This window comes from Pavona decussata, unplaced genomic scaffold, assembly GCF_977016875.1.
Source record: "Pavona decussata unplaced genomic scaffold, jaPavDecu1.1 SCAFFOLD_391, whole genome shotgun sequence".
Classification (NCBI taxonomy): domain Eukaryota; kingdom Metazoa; phylum Cnidaria; class Anthozoa; order Scleractinia; family Agariciidae; genus Pavona; species Pavona decussata.
Genome location: NW_028145763.1, coordinates 139,397 through 161,216, shown reverse-complemented (window position 1 = coordinate 161,216; position 21,820 = coordinate 139,397). Strand labels below are relative to the sequence as shown.

At 39.5% G+C, this 21,820-nt stretch overlaps 3 protein-coding genes across 14 annotated transcripts in view; 1 reads left to right on the top strand and 2 right to left on the bottom strand.

Annotated features, from left to right (window-relative positions):
• Positions 1-3,927: 3,927 nt before the first annotated feature.
• Positions 3,928-8,762, bottom strand: LOC146451209 (uncharacterized). 2 transcript variants are annotated; one of them, XR_014860054.1, is made up of 3 exons: positions 8,523-8,762; positions 4,817-5,804; positions 3,928-4,676 (listed from the first exon to the last, which is right to left on the bottom strand). XR_014860054.1 is itself a non-coding variant. In XM_085099300.1 (2 exons), exon 2 carries the CDS (start codon positions 5,714-5,716, stop codon positions 5,366-5,368), a length of 351 nt encoding a protein of 116 aa, XP_084955426.1. In that variant the 5' UTR covers positions 5,717-5,804; positions 8,523-8,762; the 3' UTR covers positions 3,928-5,365. The 2 variants fall into 2 exon arrangements, 1 of the variants encoding a protein (XP_084955426.1); XM_085099300.1 differs by having other exon boundaries at positions 3,928-5,804.
• A 1,124-nt stretch (positions 8,763-9,886) lies between these two features.
• LOC146451208 (proline-rich protein PRCC-like) lies at positions 9,887-21,028 on the top strand. Its single transcript, XM_085099295.1, has 7 exons — positions 9,887-10,644; positions 11,981-12,040; positions 12,683-13,258; positions 14,387-14,533; positions 15,773-15,910; positions 16,709-16,774; positions 17,880-21,028. Exons 1-7 carry the CDS (start codon positions 10,030-10,032, stop codon positions 17,964-17,966), a joined length of 1,689 nt encoding a protein of 562 aa, XP_084955421.1. The 5' UTR covers positions 9,887-10,029; the 3' UTR covers positions 17,967-21,028.
• Positions 18,740-21,820, bottom strand: part of LOC146451207 (cartilage oligomeric matrix protein-like) — a 59,255-nt gene continuing 56,174 nt past the window's right edge. For all 11 annotated transcript variants that reach the window (XM_085099285.1, XM_085099291.1, XM_085099288.1 and 8 more), the window contains one exon: positions 18,740-21,710. In XM_085099285.1, the coding sequence (XP_084955411.1) occupies positions 21,664-21,710 (47 nt within the window). In that variant the 3' untranslated portion in view covers positions 18,740-21,663. The remainder of the gene's footprint in view (positions 21,711-21,820) is intronic.

The following is a 21,820-nucleotide window of genomic DNA, read 5'->3' as shown; positions in this document are numbered from 1 at the left end:
ACTGAAACTTGAGCAGGCTACCGATTCTTCCAGTTATTGTAACACAAAGCAATAAACAAAAACATTTGGCAGAACACAACTATGTATTTCAACTTTCCTCCATGGTGGGCACGCACATGCTTTTTTTCAGTCATGCGCACAACACTATAGATACGCAATGCGTATACAATAGCAGTCAAGATCTCGAGTCAGGATCTTGAGTCAGGAACTTAAGCCGAAGGATTTCGATGACCGTCAATATTGCAGGCGCAGCTTTGCAGTACCACAGGAGAATTTTCCCGCCAAAAATACAAGTTCGTCCCTCAGAGCAAGCTGGTCGGGCAACCAAAAAAATGAACGAAGATGATGATCGTAGGTTAAATCTTCTTATTTGGATGAGGTTGTGCGATGGATAATTCTTAAGTTGAATTGTTGTCTTGTGGGACTGTTGTAGCGAAACTTGAAATTCGGCAGTGTAGGCTTGATATCATAACACCTGCAGTTGCACGTACTATTTGATCTATTTTGTACTATTTTTCTTTCAGACGTCATCTTTATCTTGGCCCAAAAAATCAATGCGATAGGTAAGCTTTTTAAAAATTGCATCGTTTCTACTGAACGCAGCACCGTAGTTTCTTTGGAAACTAACCCCCTTATCCATTTGACTATAGAGCGGTTTCCAATTGAGTGTCGAGAACCAAAACCAAGTTAATTACTCTGGCCAATCGCAACAGATGTAAACAACACAACGAGCCAATCAGAATTCAAAACAAACAAGTGTAAGTGGCGCCAAGCGCGGGAAGAGGCGTGCGGCGAAAACACGCTTGGTTTTGGTTTGGATTCCCATTGGTTGAGAAAGTGGCGCGAGTTTTGTCAACCAATCACAGAGCGTAGCAATGCAAAACCAAAGCAAACGCGAAATTAATTTCGACACTCAATTGAAAACCGCTCTAATTTTGTTTACCACAATATAAAATGGTGAATCCAGTTTAGGTTGAGTTCAGTGCGTTCGGTGGTAATTGAACGATGATATTTTCAAACCGAAAGTTGCTGCTACAAATGACCCTGTCGATGTGAAAGAGCGAGCCCATCAGGTAAGCTAATTGAGTTGTACCGTACACAATGTAGTCAAGTCTTCACTTACAGCACCAAAATGCACGTGCTTCCAACTATCAAGTTGAGATCTTCATATTAACGGTTGGTAGAACTATTTGAAGAAATAAGCAAAAAGTTACCCGAGACCATGTAAACATTACGCCATTAGAAGTTTTTTTTTCTTTTGACATCGTTCCGCCAAAATCGTGACTTGAGATCCTGACTCGAAATCTTGGCTCGAATTCCTGACTTGAAGGTTACTTTATCTCAAAACTGACTACCGTCGTGCAGCTCGTTGGGTGCTGTGGCATGAGGTATGCTACAAGAATTGGGCTGGAGAACACTAGGACAGAGAGGAGAGCATATGTCGTCTAACCTTGTCAAACAAGATAGTATAGTACGTAAAGCTCCTGGGCCCAGTTGTTCAAAGCCCGATTAAGCTAATCCTGGATTAACTAGAACTTTGATTAGAGTTTAATTACTAATCAACAAAGATTCTCCAAAAGATTTTTGTTCCTCAGTTTTGACTTAGACTTTTCTTACCCTCTAGCCTGAAATTAGCCTTTTAAACCATGTTAAACGAGCGAGATAAAAACTTCGAATAACTTTTAATCTTGGATTAGCGTTAATCGGCTTTCGAACAACTGGGCCCTAGCAGTTACACCTAATAACGGACGATAGCCATCAAGGCACACCAGAAAACACCACGCTGCACTCATTTATTTCTGTCAAGGTCAAGCCTGAATCGCACAAACAGTTATTCTACCCAAGAACTGTTAGCGATCAGAAAAGGATCCAGAAAAGTATATTTATTTGTAGAAGCCACAGGGAACGTACAAGTATTCAACTGCTAAGGTTAGCTTTATAACAGAGAGATTTAGAATCGCGTTTACACAAACGGCAAACTTGAGATTCGCTTTTATGTTTTCTTGAAAATTTGAGTACGTAGATGAGAATAGTGCAAAACAATTCTGGCCTTTCTTGTTAACGCAACACTACTCAATTTTACGGATTTTACTGAGAAACTGAAACCAGCGGGAGACAAAAGGAGAATAAACATGGTCACGTGGTCATTTCTACCGTTTGCCGTTTGCTGCCGTAAACAGGAAAATAAATCGTTGCCAACATTTCGCCAGCCTATCAAGTTATACACTAAATACAGCGCCCTTGCTAGAACAACAAAGCTTCTAAATGAATGTATAATGATGGTTTGATGATTAAATGAGGGTTTGCTACTTGCTGATTAATTGTAGAGACTGAATAGAGAAAAACCGGCTGAACTTAGATTTGAAGGTGATTAAAATTAAATTAGATGTACGAGGACCAAAACAATCTGCGTCACGGCTATTAAAATGAAAGTGTTCTCGCATGCATGCTGGTGCTGGACTTCGTCCTCGTATTTTCTCTTTGGACAGACATCACTATAACAACAAAAACACCCTTTATTTGTAGTATAACGTCAATGAAAGAATAAATACATATAACATAAAATTTATAAATACACCCAGTAACTGTTGGACACCCAAAAGGTGAAGACTTCTCTTAGGCAGAAACCAATTTTTAAATTAAAATTTGTCTGCTTACAATCTCGTACCGAAAGTACTCAGGCTCTTTGGCCAGCGCTTAGTCACCCGGAGCACAATTCTCGAAAGTCCCGGTAACTCACCGGGCCTTGGTGATAAATGTTTCTAACAAAAGTCAATTTTTGTTAGCTTTGAATACTAAATTTTGAAATCTTATAATTCTATGAAAACATTGGCCGAGTACCATGTCTGTAATCACTGTGTAATCGGCGAAAGAACATTTGAAAATATACCTATCGGGCCCGGTAAGGTACCCGGGCTTTCGAGAAATGGGCCCCTGGAGAGACTTCGGAAACAATACAAGTGAACGGCAGAGGCGTTACGAGGCACCCAATCAAAACATTACCTTGTTGTTGTTGTTGTTGTTGTTGTTGTTGTTATTTTTTTTTTTTTTTGCCAATTTTCCCAGAAACTCTACCGGCAACCAACCGCTGGCCAAATAGCCTGAGGATGCTGGGTACAAGATTGGTCCGCTCAGTGTAACCAAACGTTCTGTAGGAGGGCCGTCCTTCCTCCGAAGAGTCTTCTTCATAAGAAAAATTAGCGAAAAGGCGGAAATGGGAAGAAAACCGGATATGGGGGAAAAGGGGCGTGGGCCTTATTTGTCTCCCCCTCGCTCTCGGGCTCATTATTTCATTCTCCTTATTTGTCTCCGAAAGAGGCCTCTGCGGAGGAGAGAGAGGCGGGGCGGTACTTCTGTAAAGACTAGTCATAGAGCCAGTTTCGAGCATGTCTCCCCTATAGAAAGTTGACTTAATGTCTTTTTTCGCAGGCGGGACATTAGTCCAAAGAAGAGTTACCTCCTCAGCACGTATACCTTGGTTGGGAGAGGTAATGTGGAGCAAAGTGCGCTGTGTAGGAACACAACAAAGAAGGCAAGGATCGGAGCGGGGGTTTCTGGTCAAAAGTGAATTCGAATTATATGAAATATTAGATATTGGGACTGTGGGTGAAATATTCCAAGGAGGCGGAAAGAAGATAGCAGTTATGTATGCAGCTCAAACATTTGCAAAAATGGACCTGCACGAGATTTAACTTTTAACTTACCACAACGTAGGGCTATATTCGACATGGCTGATTCTTAAGCAGTATTACAGAAAACTTTCGAAGTCACCTAGCTTATCACGAGTTTCCCAAAAACTCAGTAGTTCAAGCATCCGATGGGCGTACGGAAGGTCGTGGGTTCGATGCACGTCGGCGCCATGTTCGAGGTGGAGGGATTTCATATGAATATGGAGAGCAATATCACCCCTTTAAAATACTCAGGAAGTTTCATAACCAAATGCTTTATTACCTCAAAATGCAGTTTCCGTTACAAAATATTGATGCACAATGACCGCTTTCTCGTATCGTTACCTCAAAAGCAGCTTTAATTGATTCAGTTCCGGTGCTCCAACTTCGGCACAAGTACTTATTAAAAATGTGACTAATTTTACTCATTGTCTAATTAAATTGATCACGTCCATCGGAAATGAACACTTGTCGGTCGTCGTTATGAGCTCATTCTCAAACCTCTCAGTTATCATCAAACTGATAAGGTGTTTGAGGTATGAAGACCTATATAGGAATGAGCATAACTGAATTGCGCGTACGATGTTACAAGTCTAATATCTAGAAACTAATTGCATTAAAACAATCAGTATATATCATCACAATAGTAAACTCCTGGTTTAGCTTAGCGCAATGACAAAAGTTATCCTAAACTTTGCATTTTCATGAATACTAGTTATATTTTTGCCACTAGTCCGCGATGCTTGATTGTACAGTGTATTCTAAACAGAAGCTTCTATCAGAGACATGCTGCTTGATTTCCGTGCCTTCAGTATATTTAAGGAAATTGGTTTACTAAAAATATCCTCTTATCTCTTGTTTGGCGACTGCTTTATATCGGTGCATGCACGCAAGGACGGAAAATATACCTTCTCTATACTGTCTCATGACTAACTCTTTAGACTGCTTCGCATTTTTTCTTTCAACTGGAGTGACCTTGACCAAGTCTCTTAACCACAACCCACGTCACTACGTCACCTTGGTAAGCAGTTTCAGCTCTCGCTCGCTGGTAAAGAGGAACGCGTCCTCGACAGTCTGAACGCTCAAAATGAGTAGCGGTGCTAAATGCTTAACCTAAAACGTTGGTCCAAGAACCCTTAAAATGACACGATGAACACTCGCGGTGCGTTACCTTAGTGCTATGTCTGCAGACTAGTAGTGCGAGGTTTTAGGAAACAGTGCTCATGTGTGAAGCAATGTCTGTTGTGGCAAAATGAACTTTCCGTTGAAGTTTCCGAGGTGCCGGCGCTGCCGCAAGTGAAATGACTTTCATCACATTCTAGTAACGCAGTCCATAGAATTTCTGCCATGCGAAGATCACAATGGTGAACTCGGTTAGCTCATTTTCACCAGAGAACTTAGCCATTCCCAAAACCCTAGGAGCTTCCTCAAGGCCTGTATTTCTTTCTGTGGAGCCTACAGCCAACGTCGTTGCCCTGAATGAAGCCCAAACAAACATACCCATCACCAGCCTTGAAGGTACAGTTGTTGTTATTTGATGGCTCAGGACCATAAGACCTAAAGATGGGTCCTTCAGGGTCTATATTCAGGTGCGCTGGTCTACAGAGCAAACATAACTTGCTGGGCTACCGGAAATCGCGCCACGATTTCAATTCTCTACATAATACCATAACTCCCTAAAAATCACTGATCTACAGTTATAAGTCGTTCATCTCGATCTCCGAATAATCTCCATCATCGTCATCGTCTTCGTTCTCTAATCGAGTTCTTCCTTTTTCTCCTTTTAGCTTCACGTTTTGCGAACACCTCCCATTTCTGTAGAGTTCAACGGAGATTATAATCGTCGCAATGAACATAAACGCCGCCACAAGTCCGATGAACATGTACAGCGCCACATTTTCGTGATGTCGTTTTGCCTCGGGAGACATGTTTCCAGAGCCTTTGGTGAGGCCAAGAGTGTTAAAAGCATCGGTTAAGTTTTCTTGGTGTAGAATCATAGCCTTTTGATTTGAGCTCTGTTCATGCGTTGGCACAGGTCGATGGGACATTCCTCTTATATCCACACTGACGTTGTGGCTTCATGTGTTAGGATAATATGTGTAAATTCCTCAGATTTCTTTGTAGTCTGTACCATTTCTGAAAAAAAAAAAACGGTCAAAGGGTTAAAAGAAATCGCTTACGGTGCCCCTTAATCTCCTACTACAAAAGTGTTTTGCGCGGTTTACGACTATGAAGGACAAGCAGATCCTGGAACAAGGATGTTGGAATCGAAAAAGAACATTGGTAATTAAACGAAATTACTTCCAAAAAAGCGTCAAAATGCATCACAATGTATGGCCTTTTCTTCAAATTGAAGCTTAATTATCTCTGAAAATTACGTGGTCAACCCCAATTTTCTTTTTAGATTTCAACAACCCTTGCTAAGATCTTTTTTTCCAGCATAGTCACAAAATCCGTGGAACAGTCCTTTCCCGATTTTAATGCGTCAGAGCGTATCCCTTCGCTCTGACGAAAGGGTTAACCGGCTTTGAAACGAGAGCACTCGAATCTCTTTACGGTGGCCAATTTACCTTTAGTTATCAACTCTGTTGATAAACTTAACATTCGTTCCTACTCCCCACCGACGCAGCACCACAGTTTCTTTAAAAACTAACCCCCTTCCCCATCTGTCTTTAAGCTTTTTCTTGTATGGCTTGGCCGTGCTCAGCGCCTTCAACACGTTCAGTTATCAATCACACCGCACACGAGCTTGAACAACTGACAAAGATCACACTTCTTTCCAGCGACGTCTGTGTGATCTTAGGACGACTGTACATCTTCTGTTGCTGTGGTGATATTTTGGTTTTTACGACATTTTAAAGGCCGCGTATTTGCATTTTAGAGGCCTCCGCTGTTAGGCTTTTTTTTTGGTAATTTAGGGATAAGGGTCGCCAGGCCATTACTCGCAAAATAATGTTTTAAGGATATAGGGTAACGAACTAACTCCAACCTTAGTTCTAGTTAACAACAACTTCGGAAATTCTGGGGATAAGGGGCTAATGTCCTGAAAATTGTAGCGATGAGGGGATTTCCCGACCCCTATCCCGCCAAAAACTCCAAACCTTTCTAAGCCCACAACAATTGCAGTTGGGTGGCAACGGTGTGAAATTCAACTTTAATTTAGTAAATAAATTGCGTAAAGAACCACGAGGTAGATTAAGGGTCTTCTTGCAGTCAACTCTTACTTCATCTTGAGCTGGAATACTCTCTGATCACCGTGTTTCTTTCGGCGCCTGTTATATATGTGCCCAATCAGTTAAACAGCTGTTTGCAAGGAATCGCACATAATCAAGTACACTGAGTGTATCTCATACAAAGATGGCCTAGCTGGTTTTTATCCTCTGCTAAATAAAGACAGCGACTAATCTTTTTGCAATCAACCTGATAATATCGCTTAATTTTATGACCAGTCCTTAAAAATGATTTATGAAATCAATTTAAATTTTTATCTGTTAACTAACGTTACTTGGATATGGCAATGCGTTCAAACTTTTCGGTCGACTAACAAACACGCAACAGTTCGAAACTATTATTTCAGCGTTTCAATTTACTTTCTCCTCTATTTTTTTTTTTTTTTTTACAAAATCGTATCAAACGTCTTCCCAACTTCCAAAGTATTTAAATGATTGCACTTCGCTGAAGTTTCTACAAATAAATATGTCGCGGCCTTGCATGTGAGTCATACGCCGAAATTATCGGTACAACAACTAGTTTTGTATTTCAAGCAGCCTATGGCCGTGATTTTTTTTAAAGTATAATCTAAAACAAGCAGTTAACGTCTATTCTTTACCCGCTTCACAAATCCAGAATACTAATTTAAAGGGAAAAACTCCAGCTATCAATCTGCTTCTATTATAAGAGCCCGCATCTCATTCAGTTCCGGCAAATGTGTATACAGTTCGTAACCGTTTCTCGTATAACTCCATAGTTGTCACCAGTTTGTACACATCGTCCTTTCATGTTTGGATTTTGTATAAATATAACCTAAATGCCACTTTTGTAACCTTTCATTGCATTAAAATTACATCTTTAGGTTGTATTATGCACCAGTTTTGAAACAATGACTGATTCCGGGATTTTTGAAACCGATTCACGTTGCTAGGAAATCAGCCGTTCAAACAGGTTTCTGCTTGCAAACAAGGCACACATTTCTAATTTTCTCAGATTTTACTGACATTACCGTCAAACCTGACAGTAAAGCTTGCTCAAATGAAAGTTTTCAAGGACTAGCGATCGTTTCGAACTTTTATACAGTATCGTATTTCAAGGCGGGACCGCTGCAAGAGGTCCTCAAGTCTTCGACTAAACGAAGTCGGCACTCGGTGAATTTTGTATACAAATAATTTCAGTGAATTTGAAATCACCTTTATACAAGTGATCTTGAGCAAGCCATTGCGCAAAAGGGGATCCTTTGCCCTATTCAATCAATTCTAGATCATTCAACTTTGCAGCCTGAAAAAACACGACCACTGCCGGAGCGCAGTTTCTTTTGTTGGTTCATCAACAACAACATTATTTCGGGCAACGCTTGATCGTTTCTTCCCTGCAAACGAAATCGCTCTGACTTGGCTTAAAAGCTCTTTAAAAAAAACATACTTATCAAGGAAGTGGGACGAAAACTGAAATGTAAAACAGACATCGATTTATAGAAAAGTAATATAACGAAGTATATCGGTACATAAGCTTACTACACTGGCTAACCAAGTTCTTGACCAGGGCACGGTCGAAACCAAATTAATAAACAGATCTAAGTTCTCCTTCTCCGTACGTGTACTGCACTAACAGTAATAAGATCACAGACAAGGGCTAACTTACTTAGGAATCATTGGACACCTTCTGATGCAGGGTTGAGTGATCCTGTCCGCTTCATTTGCTTCGTAATTCAATCACATCGAGTCCGCCATTACAGTTGTTCAAATGAGGGCCGGCACAATACGCATAAATTATGCAAACACGGAAAGGCGATAGACAATGAACAACCTGCTCAGTACCCGTTCAGGGTAGAAATACAACAAGATTGTTCTCTAGAGTTTAGGTTTCCATCACACAAGGCTATACATTTCCAGGACGCACCCTCTAATTTAATCCAACGCTATTGAGGTTCACCTGAGTTTCATTATTAACCAGTGATCAGGCATATTCGACCGATGACCAACGAAAAAGGCCAAATAGAAAACGGCGGACTTTTGAGTTGCACTTCACGGGTCAGCTGCAAAAATCGTAGTAAGTGAGCCATACCTCCCACAAACAACTTGTATTTAATTCACTTCAGCTTGAGAGGTGCCGGAGTTACTTAAATTCCAAACAGAACGCAGTTTCGATTATGTTTCGTACCCAGCTGTCTCTCTCATTATGCAAAATGGACATGCAAAGGAAGACCTGGTGCTTTTCGCTTTGAACTTGAATTGGAGGAGGCAGTTTTCAATTCATATCGAAAACTTGAACTGAACAAGATGCGAAATGCGTTGTGTCAACTAACCCTAAACAAGAGCGCTAAGAAACTGACCAGGATTCGTGAATTATCATTCGCATTTTATACCGATATATACGGTAGATATTTCTTAAATTTGTTTTCATTAATTACAGTCGAACCTCCACTAACGGACACCTCGGACCGTAGGCGGACACCTCTCGTAAGCGGACACTTGGTCATGTTTTCAGCCACATACAAACACTACATTTTTAACCTCCTATAAGCGGACACCTCTCTTAAACGGACACTTTTTCTGGCCCCAAGGGTGTCCGTTTACGGGATGCTCCACTGTACATTCAAACCCACCGGCAGTTGTGCAGCACCCGGTTGACAGACCAACCCAAAAATACGAATGTTTTGCTCTCTAGAGCAAATACCTTATGATCATAAATACCACATGATCAAGACCAAACGCCTCACGATTAAAAAAGCAAAAGACCCTGCAAGCGACGATCTCCCTTCAGCCGCTATATTTGTGGAATCTCATTTGAATCAGTTTTCCCCCATCACCACTTATTCTCCCCGCTTTCTCCACGCCCCAACTACCCCACAGCCTGGGTGCCTTTCCAAGCGAGCACGAGAATCGAAAGATAGCTTTCGGAAAAGAAACGTAAGTATGAAGCAACTGCTAATACTAGACCTAATACCAACGCTCCCGCGTTCGATCCCGGTTATCATTTCGGGCGTGACCAAGGGTCTCTGCGCGTCACTGGGTACTAGTCCTCAAACAAATATGGCGACGGTCACGATGGAATACAGTATTCAATCGGATGTCGTTAAGAAATTCACCCAGTAGCACTTTTTCTTACATTGTACAATTTCTACAAAGGAAGACCGTGTGCTGCCGAGATGTCGCTTGTTGCTTACGGTAGCAGTGATGAAGAGAGTGACGCAAGCGATTCAGAAGAGGCCCAAAATTCTGGAGTTTCTAGAGGTGTTGCAGCGAGTGATCACCAAGATGATGCCAAAGAACTTTCTTTCACGAAGGGAGCAATAGAACCAGCGAAGGAAAAAGGCTTAGTTCTGTCTTCACCGAAACAAACGAATGAAATTTCGAATTCTGTTGGCCGTAAAACTGGTTTATCTTCGCTCCTTCCTAAACCCAAAAACACCAACAGCTTTGAAAATGAAATCACAAGTGACCAAGACACGTCTTTTGGTAAAAAGCCTTCTTTTGGTTTGGAAGCGATGGCGGGTAATGATGATGATGATGACGAGATTCTTGAAATTGAAGAGGAGTACGAGCCTCTTATAAAAAGAGCAAAGAGGGTGACTTCAAGTGAAGCTGATGATAAGCCAAAATCCGTTGGTAGTTTGTTTTCTCTCCTGCCTGCTCCATGGCAAGCTGCAAATACTTGGCAAAAGGGGGGCGAACAAGAAAAGAAGGCAAGCAGTAAACGGTCTGGGGCTGAGGATAGAAAAAGAAAACAACCGATCAAGATAGCAATTCCCACTGTACCAAAGGTAAGAGGACACCAATAAATCCAATAATATTATAAAATGAATCAAGCAGTTAATGAGAATAGATGAACTGATCACCAAAGATGGGATTGTTTGTTTTAACCCTTTAAGCCCTGACAGTGATCAGCATCAAATTTCTCCTTGTAATATCAATGCTTACTCAACCCCTGAGGTCATGAGAATTAAGGATATAATCACCCAAGGTGAATTTTCTTGATATTTTAATAACTTCTCCCAGTACTTTATAAGAAAAGTATGGGGATAAAATAGGAGAAGTTTTTTATATTAGGGGTTAAAGGGTTAAACAGAAATCTGTCTTCATAATGCGCCGATGAATTTGAACCTTCAACATCACATAGAACATGAACTCATTTTGGAAAAGGCTTGTTTACAAACAATCAAAATTGATTTTTTTCAGGTAATAAGGTTTTTTATCGTTGGGTTTGCGAAGCGAGCAAGCTTCGAAATCGGACACCTTGTTTCAGTCATATTTATGTCATTCGCCGATTTTTTCGAAGCGCAGTTCTAAACAAGTTCTATTATAGCCCTGTCGTCATTCATATTATTCAAATTTCGTGCTGCGGGTTGTCGCTTGTACTTTACCGTTTCTTTTGGGAGAATCCAAAAACAGATTTGTGATCTCAGATCATTCGGGTCATGGTGCATGAAAGGAACTGACGAATCCTTGTCCAGAGTGGATTTGTCGGTTCCTTTGATGCACCATGATCCGAATGATCTGAGATCACTTATCCGTTTTTGGATTCTCCCAAAATAACGCACCCCAGGTCTGCAATTGAGCATGTATTTTAGGGGCCAGGGTAAATATTTTGGTCAAAACAACATGTTGTCTTGTGCAGAGTGTGAATCATAGTTACATGTAAATGATATGATTCAGCAAGAAATGTGTAAATTTTAAGTCCTAAAAACCGCTTTTATTCCCCGAGAAGAAGAATGGAAATAAGCTCATAAGTCAAACACTTCCCAGAAAACCGTTGTGTGTTATTGTTCATCTGGTTTATCTCTTTTAACTGACCAAGATTTTTCAATCGAGGCATATGCAGTGCATTTAATACTTGTTACTAACAATACTTTGCACTGGACCTTGGCCCTTTCTGCCTGCTACTACATGTGCAAATGATTCTAAAAGGGTTACACATGGTGAAAAGATTTGGTATACATGCAATTTAACTTTAATTCTTTTTTCAAGAAAAATAAGTTAATTCCATTTATTTTATAATTTTGTAAGTAAGAAGTATCAATGGCGAATAATTCTCCTCTTTTCTAGTAGTGGATGTCAGGACTGAATCAGCAAAGTAACATTTTTCATTCTGGTTTTTAGACTGATTCGGATGAAGAAGATGACATGGAAACAGCAAAGAAAGTAGTAGCACCTTCAAAGGTAAGTTATGCTTTAGCTATTAAACAAATTTAATCATCCTACGGCTTGCATTTTTTTACCGCAGAAATCCTACGGTAATAAAATTCCAGTACCCCAGTGTCTCTCCTGGGGACCACCCACTGACCAAAAAGCCTGAGGACTCTGGGTACAAGATTGTCCTAAAATTACATGTAGAATGTCTTAACATCTTACACGTCACTGTCCTCAACCACTAAAAGAATTTTGCACATTAATTTTCGCCAATTTGTTTATTTTCAGAGAACTTAACATTGAATATTAGGTCTTTTTGCAGTGGGATTACTTTCCTCTGAATACTTGGAATATATAGCAGAAAGCATATCATTATTATAATGAATTAATAAGAATTTTGTTATTTTATTAATAATTATGTTAATTGTGTAACTGTGTGACTTTTTTTCATAGTGCAGATGCGATTGGAAATAATTATTGCAGATGTGTAATGTAAATGTAGCTGGTTTGTTCACACACAGAGACTAGAGTGATTAATTATTTAAATTATTGTAACTATGATAATACTGTAGCTACTAAATTCCAAGTTCTCCTAAGTATAGTTGACAAATGTTCCCAACAATTTGCAACAGTTCTTTCCAGTTATAATGACGGTGTATATTGTTATTCTAGGAAGGATCAGGTCTAAAATTGCTCCTCCCTAAACCAAAGCACAGCATCACTCTGAAAGCAGACAACCCAAACAAACCCGCAGTAAAACTGGTGAGCAGACCTTTAATACCACACACACTGACAAAGAAAGCAACTATGAAGGCAGAGAAGAAGCCTCAAAAATCAACCAAAGAGAACCAGGGTGAAGATGCTATCAGTGATGATGAAGATGAACCCGTCAGTTTCTTTACATTCAGTGAGAAATCAGAGGATACTACGCCAGATAAAAACATTGAAACTTTGGACACCAAGTTGAGCAGTGTTAAATCAAATGAACCATATAAATTAGAAGTTAAAAGTGCCCCTGTGTCATCACTTCCGGGTGCCAAGATTCCGTCAACTGCAACCACATTCCAGAGCAATAAGAAACACTTCAATGAGATTGCACCATCACTTGCGATGGAAGAACCAAGTGCCCAAGCTTCTTTTGGAAGTGAGGAAAGTATCAACACGGGAGAATTGGAAACAAAGACATATTATTATGACCAACAACCTGAACAGCCACAGCAGTATGGCAGCTATTCTGCTAATGATTATGTAAGTAATCAAAAGCTGCTGGCTTAAAGCAGTTTTAGTTGCAATAAATTGACAGTGAGAAATTTCTCCATTTAAATACATTTGTAAACACTCTATCTTGTCTATCACAAAGTATGCAAGCCATAAAATAATCAAAATTCATAACAAATATAATTCACTATACCATAACATGATAACAAGTGTAGAGAAACTGGTACTGCGGCAGCTCACAGCGAGCACAGCTGAACATTATTGTTTAATGATATTGCTACAAAGGTGTTAATTCTCTGTGGACAATGATTAACACTGTATCAAAGTGTGAGCATTACTGTGAGGGATTTTTATGTTGCTCACTTCAGAATTTCCCTGAAGTCACTAGGGGCTTTCCCCACCCCTTCAATTAGACCACTTTCATGAGAGGGTGGGGTGGGACAGAGCCACACTACCCTGCTATGGTTATTAAGTAGTCAGGCAATGGAATTGTCCAATCTGCCTTTTGACAAAAATGGAAATTTAAGTAGTTCGAGATACATTTACCCTGTAATGTGTGGACTGTAGAGTTGTTTAGTTGCTGTCACAGTACACTGAATGCTAAAATGAGACAATTTGTCAGATGATTAGCGGTTGATTAGTAGATATGTTTTGTACTGATATTAGTTTTTTTGATTCATATTTTAAATAGTTACTGAAAAGCCTTGCAAGGAGTGATTATTAAAGTTTGATTTGATTTGACTGTACAGCGTATGTGGTAGAAAATTTACAAACTTAAGTGACAGACAGAACAACTCTTTGGTTGGTAGGGGTCTCCTTCAAATGTTGTTGTTGGGTTAATGATACAACTGTATGATGGTTCCTTTAAATACACTATTTGGCAGCTACATGTATTACTCACAGTCATGATACAATTAAGAATGAAATCAACAAGTACTACACCATGTTATACGTGCATGTATATCGTCATGTTGTGGTTAAATTTATTTTCAAACTAGTGTAATTTTAATTTCAGTTTCCTTCATATTACTCTAATGAATCTAAGACAGAGAGCAATAAAAAAAGCAACAACAACAAACCAGTTAGAAAATATTTAAATCACCAACATATTTATATACTGATGTCCCCCCTTGTTTTGCATCCATCATTTTCTTACAGGAAAATTACAAGTATGACTCCAGTAGCACTTCCGTGGATCAACCTTATTATAATCAAGGAACAGAAACTTACACCTATACGTACCCAACAGGCATGGCAGAGCAGACACAAAGCCAGCCTCAAGAAACAGATATTGATTTGGAAAAGGTAGTGAATGTAGTTAAAACATAAGCAAACCTCTGAAGGGGCAGCTTGTGGTGGGGGGGGGGGGGGGTGGGGGTGGGGAGGGAGTTTAGGGGGTAGCAAACCCTCACTATGAGGAAGTAGAGGCGAGGTATTAGTTCAGGGATTCATACCTTCACACAGGCCCCTTTTTCGCGATAAAATCCTGGATCTCAACTTGAGTGAATTGAAAGTATTTTTCTTTATTTCCTCAATGTGTTTCATTCTTTTTTTCTTTTTCACACAACACATAGGAAGGCCATTTGTTTTCAACGATGTGATATTGTGTTTAAATATAGATGATGGTGATGATGATTATGATGATGATGATGATGATGATGATGATGAAGCAGTTGCAGAGATTTACATGTAACCGCAAACTAAGCAACACAAATTAATAGTGATTGGCGTGCGTTTATTCACCGTGAAGAACCCCACTCCCCGACTGCCACAAAAATTAAGGAAAACCCTGAATGGCTGTACTAAAGTAAATGTAATGCACCGTACCAAAAACAATGATGACTGGAACATCTACTCATAATTCGTAGCATATGAAAACCCTAAACGCTAAAAAAACGCTCATAAAAACGTACAGAAAAGTTCTAAATAATACTTCAAACGTAGTATACGCAATGTTGTTAGTGCAACTTGGACGAATTTCGTCAAAGAAATGGCTTTCTACAGCATGTGCCAATAGAACCTTCTCCAAAATGGCGGCATCAGATTTGAATGAGTTAAAATTGAACTGAATGAAAAACTGATAGCAGCACTGGAAAGAGCACCTTCACTTTAGTAACCTTGCAAAGTTTCAGCATATTAGGTGTTATATCAGCTTAGGAAATGTAAGATGAAATTTGACAAATTTACAGACGTTTGTGTGACTGGGGGTATACGTCATACCCCCAGTCATCCAAACGTCTGTAAATTTTTCATTTTTCAACTTGCATTTTCTCAGCTGACATAACACCTGATATGCTGAAACTTTGCAGGGTTACTAAAGTTAAAGTGCCCTTTCTAGTGCAAGTATACGCTTTTAATTTTAACTTATTGAATTTGGAGAAGGGTCTATTGGCTTTGTTACATTCGCAAGATATCGTGGTAAGATGTACAGCCACCACCTTTTTCCATACGGTGGATTCCTACTACCTAATTAACAATTACATGTAAATTTGGTACTTATTGAGCCCACCTTTACACTTGTATCTGTTCTATCGTTTCACTCAGTTGCAAAGACTTAAGGGAAGAAAGAATCGCCATGAAGAGATCAACATTGTTGACGTGAATGCCGCTGATCAGATTGGTAATTCTGCAGAGATGGTGGCAAAATATGGAACAGAGGAAGTGGCACACCAACCTTCACGGGTACAGATAGTTGTCTCTAATATTATTCAACACATCGTAACACTGCCCAAGTGTGGTCATGGTGCAGTGAATATTCGTCGTAATTTTGTGTGTCGGGGAGGAGAATGGCAAAATATAGGTCATCTCGCCCGGTTGTTCGAAAGCCGATTAACACTAATCCACGATTACAAGTTAATCGAGATTTTCATATCGCTCGTTTAAACTGGTTTAAAAGGCTAATTTCAAGGTAAAGGGTAAGAAAAGTCCAAGTCAAAACTGAGGGACAAAAATCTTATAGGAGAATCTTTATTGATCAGTAATTAAACTCTAATCAATGTTAACGTTAATCCAGGGTAGGCTTAATCGGGCTTTGAGCAACTGGGCCCAACTTTTCTGCAATAAAACTGTGCTTTGTTATCAATGTGTTGAATGTTAAGACAATTGTCCTTCTCGATCTTGCGGAATACCCCCTAAGTGTCAGGAGATATTCCGTGCGATTTCACAGGATAGTATCGTTAAATAATCTACCCAATGTTAATTTCTACTCCTGGCCAGCAAGTCAACTGAACGATGATCAATACATGTAATTACAAGAAAGGTCATATATTGCTCGAGTTTCTTTGAGTATCTTTACTATAAGAATGACAGGGAAGAGCGAATAAGGCCAGGTAGACCCTGAAAAAAAAATTGTACAGTAAAAACCCACATAAAAGAAATTGCGATTTAGGGAGGTGTGTTTCTCCTCACAATATCGTAATGAAAAATTAGTTTTGTTATCTGTTGAATATTTGGTTATTGTTTTGTTTTTTTAATACTCAGAAAAAGAAGGACATGCCCACAGCTCAACAGAGAAGAAAACATCAGATCACTTATCTAGCATTTCAGGTGAGCTAAAACCTTTCTTCACGCAATATGTGAACTGGTGATTTTAATGACAACTTTTAACTGCGCATTTTGCTGGAAGGGTCACGAGTCACCAACAAAAGTATTTTACAGCCTACCCTCATCGCACAATTACGCTAAATACAGTAAAGTACCGAAACTCTTGGGTTAAAACCATTCACAATGATTGCATGGTTCTTGGCATGTTACTTTTAGGTAAGCGTTTACCTAGTCTTTGTGGCAACTCAACCACAACAAACTTCTGGTCGTAATGAAGATCTAACCCCAAACATTCATACAATGTACCGGTAAATGCTATAATGCACAATATGTAAGCTTCACACTTTTTTTTAATCCGTTTATATCCCTCCAACTCTCATCTCTCTTTGAGCGATTTTTTGTTCCTTTGCTTTAAATTTCCAGACCCTGTCGTATACGTTCTGCGCATCACGGTATGTTTTTTTTTTTCGTAATACAAAGGTATTTACGCGTCTTATGACGGTGCAGCAGATGTAGATCTTAGTAAGGGTTACTGGAATCCAACCACGAATTAATTCAGACTGACATTATTAAGGTTCAGTGAGAGAAAAGATTGGCATTATTGTTATTAATTATATCTCTCAGTCAGTACTACGCGCGGTGTGATTGGTCAACTTTGCGGGCCGCATTTCACCGTACGGCCCGCTAAACTTCAACTAGTTTGCTTTCCCGCGCGCCCGATTAACCTCAGAGATATAATCAATATCTTACTAACCTCGTTTTCTCGGTCCATACTGTAAGTTACGGATCCTCTTTATTTATGACCCGCGCGCATAAGTCATCGGGGAAAAAACTCGGTCCGTAACTTACAGTACTGACCTCTAACTCGGTTAGTAAGAGGTATGTATTTTAAAGCTTTTCCGAATTGTTGTCTCCTTATTATCGCTGAAACATGCGCATTTCCCCCCAATTTTCTTTCTGTTTTTTTTTCGTTTTGATTCCAGTAGCCCCTGCTAAGATCTGCTTTTCTGGTTTGTAGCCATAAATCGCGCGAAATACCTTTGTATCACGAAGTACCGTCCGTGTTGTGAGCTAGTTTTACTTACTTAGTTCTTCTGTTTAATAATAGGCTAAAGAGAGAGAGTTTGAACTGCGGCAACAGTGGTCCGCTAATCGACAGACACGCAGACAAACTCAGTCCAAATATGGGTTTTGAGGCCATGTGCTCTGAACACTTTTGGACAGCTGTCCAAACAATACATGCTGGCGTTCTTCCGTCATGGAAAAGACGCTCATCGGTTGTTTTGTCCCGAAGTATATTCATATAGCTTGAAAAGTTTTCTTCCCGTCCATTCTCCCAAATCTGAAGTTGACTTGACAAAACGTTGTAAAGGTAGGGACAGCTAGGGTACAGAGACTGTAAGCCCAATATAGCAAGCATCTGTAAAGTCTGTTCAAGATTATTGTGCTATCAGGGTGAAATGACATCTGTTTGGGGGCGAAAGAAGTGTGGTCAGTGTAGCATACGACAATCAGTAAGTTTTGCGTGCTTACTAAAATATTTGATGAGGCTTACAGTGAGCGTACAAGCCTGAGTCAAACGGTACTGAAGGGCGACCGAGTTGACGAGAATTCAACTCTTACTTTCTGTTCATTCTAAAATTCTAATTTGCTTTTGGTAACTCCTGCTTACTCTCAGCGAACTTAATACACCGAAAATTGCTCTAAAACAGTTTTCTCCTACGCAGTGAAATGGAGCAAAAACTTGTTGGGAACTTTCGACACCTCTTTATCCCCCCTCCCCCTCCTATTTCAGAAGCTGTAAAAAGGTCTACTGGGGATACTTCGCGAGAAAATCTCACCAATGTAACATGTGGCGGAAAAAGTCTAGGTGTCTATCCGTTTTAAGTTTCCCTCGCCTCTGTTTTCTGCCGCTGGTTCTTACGTGTATTTTGTAAGTGTCGTTGAGTGATAACAATGACAAACAAAACTGTTCATGTAGAATTATATTTGTATTAGCCAGCAATTCATTCAAACTTGTCTATTTTAATGCTTTAACGTTTACAAAAATGTAAAAATAAATGGGTCAACGACCTTACCATGTTACTCTTCTATAATGAAGACAATGTGTATAAGCTTTCTTAACAGCTACACATTTCCATGTAACTATTGTTTTAATGCGATCGTGATCGGTCTTATCTATCTACTCCAAGGATTGAACCTCCAGGCTGAAATTTGGCCAATAAAGCACCTAATATATAAGAACCAATCCAGCCTGATAAATGAAGCAGGTTCGTATACGAAAATTTACTAAAGATTAGACAACACTAGGGCAGAATGAATTCATAAGAAAGGTTTGAATAGGCTGTGTTACGTATTGTAATGCATTTGATTTAGTTTATTTATAATACAGTGATTTAATTAATTAGTGTTTAATAATGGTAATTGAACCGAGTGGAGTGCAATTTGGTCTGAAATCATACGCGTGATTTCAAAATCGAACGAGCGCGCAGCGCGAGTTTGATTTGAAATCACAAGTATGATTTCAGACCAAAATTGCACAACACAAAGTTCAATTACCACTTTATTACACCTATTTTGAAATCACAGAGAATCATTGTCAATATTAATATTCTTTTTTTGTTACTTCATTTCCATTTTGATGGGCTAAAGAAAGGATGCGATTTAGAGCAAAAAATGGTGCAATTTGGGAATAAATCGCACTGTTGAGTGCCAATCAGATTGCAAGGATCACCAGTGATTTCGAAACGGGTGTAATAAATTTGATAATTAGACCTGTCACATTCAGTCATTCATTAATTAAAGCAAATTTGAGAAGATAATGTACAAAATTTACAGAAACCGTATAAGAAACGCATCAGCCTGAAACAGAAAATCACAGGTTCTTTTATTCTGGTGTTATAGTACTGTAATCTTGAGCAAAATACCTATCTATAGTTGCCCTTTAACTCTGTGGCCAGTGTGAGGCATCACCAGAGTTCATTTGATAAACAAGGCAAATGTAAAGCTCTATGATGGACAAATTTATTGCAAGGGTCACTATTTCCAGGGTGTAACAGATCGATAACTTCGATGAAAAGCTATCTTGGTCGACAATATTTAATACTACTGGTGATTATCGATTTTGATCGATTTTCAGTGCTAGAGTTCGTTTTATCGATTTCAACTCAAAAGAACTGTCTTCGCCGCTAACGGTGAATTAATAATCGATGACAATGGTGAGAATCCTTAGAATCTTGTGATTATCGACCGTTTGTCGACAGTTCTAACTAATCGTGACAATTATCGACAGTTCATGGGCTGCTTTGACACCAGATTTTCTGCTTCATTGATAAAGGAGTTTCCATTTAAAGTAATTTCACATTTGTTTTGGTCTCGCTTTTACTACGCTCTGTGCGTGGTTAACAAAACACGCACCACTTTCTCAACCAATGAGAAGCAAAGCCAATCGCACGCGTTTTCCCGCGCTTGGCGCCGGTTACATGTATTTGCTTGGCATTCTGATTGGTTCACTGCGCAGTTTACGTCAGTTGTGATTGGCCATAGTGATTACTTTGGTTTTGGTTTTACAACACTCATTTGAAAACCGCTGTATGTGATTTTAGGCCTTGAAATTTAAAGTAGTAGTAGTATGTAAGGCTGTAACGCAGTACCACAACGTTAAAAAGAACAAATTGTCTTAAAAATGGTGCAGTAATCGATTCATCAACTCTACATGGTAACTCCTGGATAGCGTTGAAAATCGTCTAGTACGAAAGAGAGCTTTTCATTCAGGCTGCCTAAATTAAAACTCCAGTGTCCATTGATCTAAATTCTTTGGCATTCCTCGCGCTCATAGGCGCAACAGTATTTTTATTTTTTAACTTTAAAATTTAATTAAAAGCTTAACACATGTACCTGTATAATACAGCATGAAACGTAACATTAATATAATTCTCAAACACTTTAAAATATATTCATAAGTCGCATAGCGGATAACATGATAAAAGGGGCCATCGTACCCAAGAGAATTAATCTTAAGCTATTTAAGAATGCTATAGCTTGGTTTATCTTTTTTCATCATGAACAAACATCTCCTTTTTCAAGAGACTCGAAGCTGCCCAAGGTGTGAACATGTGATGACTTGAAAGCTAATTCATGACTGCCATACAGTATATTGTCTATAAATAGTCCGCAAGAGTTCAGCATCTGATTTGGGCGGAGTGTCTCGTAGGTAATGCTCTCTTAAAATAATACAATAAAATGCCCTACAACGTCTATCATCACACTTTAGTTGGTCCACTTGACATTCAGGAACAATGCTCCCTAATTCTGCGGTATTTTTGCGCGGTTTATTACTATGCGGGATAAATAGATCATAGGAAGGGCTATTGGAATACAACAAGAAAACTGGGAGTAACCACGCATTTTTCAGCGATAATTAAGCAACAATAAGTACATAACAATGCAATGCAATTTTTTTTTTACAAACTGGTGCTTAATTATTTCGGAAAAATGCACGGTTCCCCTTAATTTTCTTTTTGGATTCCAACTGTCCTTGCTAAGATCTTTATCCGCATAGTCATGAACCGCGCAAAAATGTCTTTGTTTTATTAGAAACCATCCTTAAGAAACCCGAGTTTCACGGAACACGTCGCGATGCGTAGAACGTATGTGTTGTAGCAAAAGGAGGCACAGGCCTTGAGGTATGATCTTGCGGTCGACGAGAAAGGCATGCATTATCTCTTAGATATCGTTACGTTGTCTCGAAGATTCGGGCATGGTCTATTTTCCACCGCAAAGGTATGAAATGTAATAAATTGTATTCTGTAAACTTGGGCCCGAGGTTTTATTTCCGGGGCCGGGATCTGTCTTAAGACATGCCTCACCACAGGGGGAGCATTGCGGTTCCTTCAGCTGGCTGGGACGACCTTAGCTTGATAATCATCTGGGATACTTTCTGTTGAGGGAGAAAAAGAACATTGAGATAATCCCCATATACAGAAAGGTGGTTATTACATCGAATGTTGTTAGTGGTGAAAGTGACCAACAAGGCCATGACGTGATGAT

Excerpts from the sequence above, each read along its gene's own strand:
- LOC146451208 (XM_085099295.1), top strand. The coding sequence starts at position 10,030 with ATGTCGCTTGTTGCTTACGGTAGCAGTGATGAAGAGAGTGACGCAAGC. Across the intron at positions 10,645-11,980 it reads CAATTCCCACTGTACCAAAG|ACTGATTCGGATGAAGAAGA; the intron begins GTAAGAGGACAC and ends TCTGGTTTTTAG. Across the intron at positions 15,911-16,708 it reads TGGCACACCAACCTTCACGG|AAAAAGAAGGACATGCCCAC; the intron begins GTACAGATAGTT and ends TTTAATACTCAG.
- LOC146451209 (XM_085099300.1), bottom strand. The coding sequence starts at position 5,716 with ATGTCCCATCGACCTGTGCCAACGCATGAACAGAGCTCAAATCAAAAG.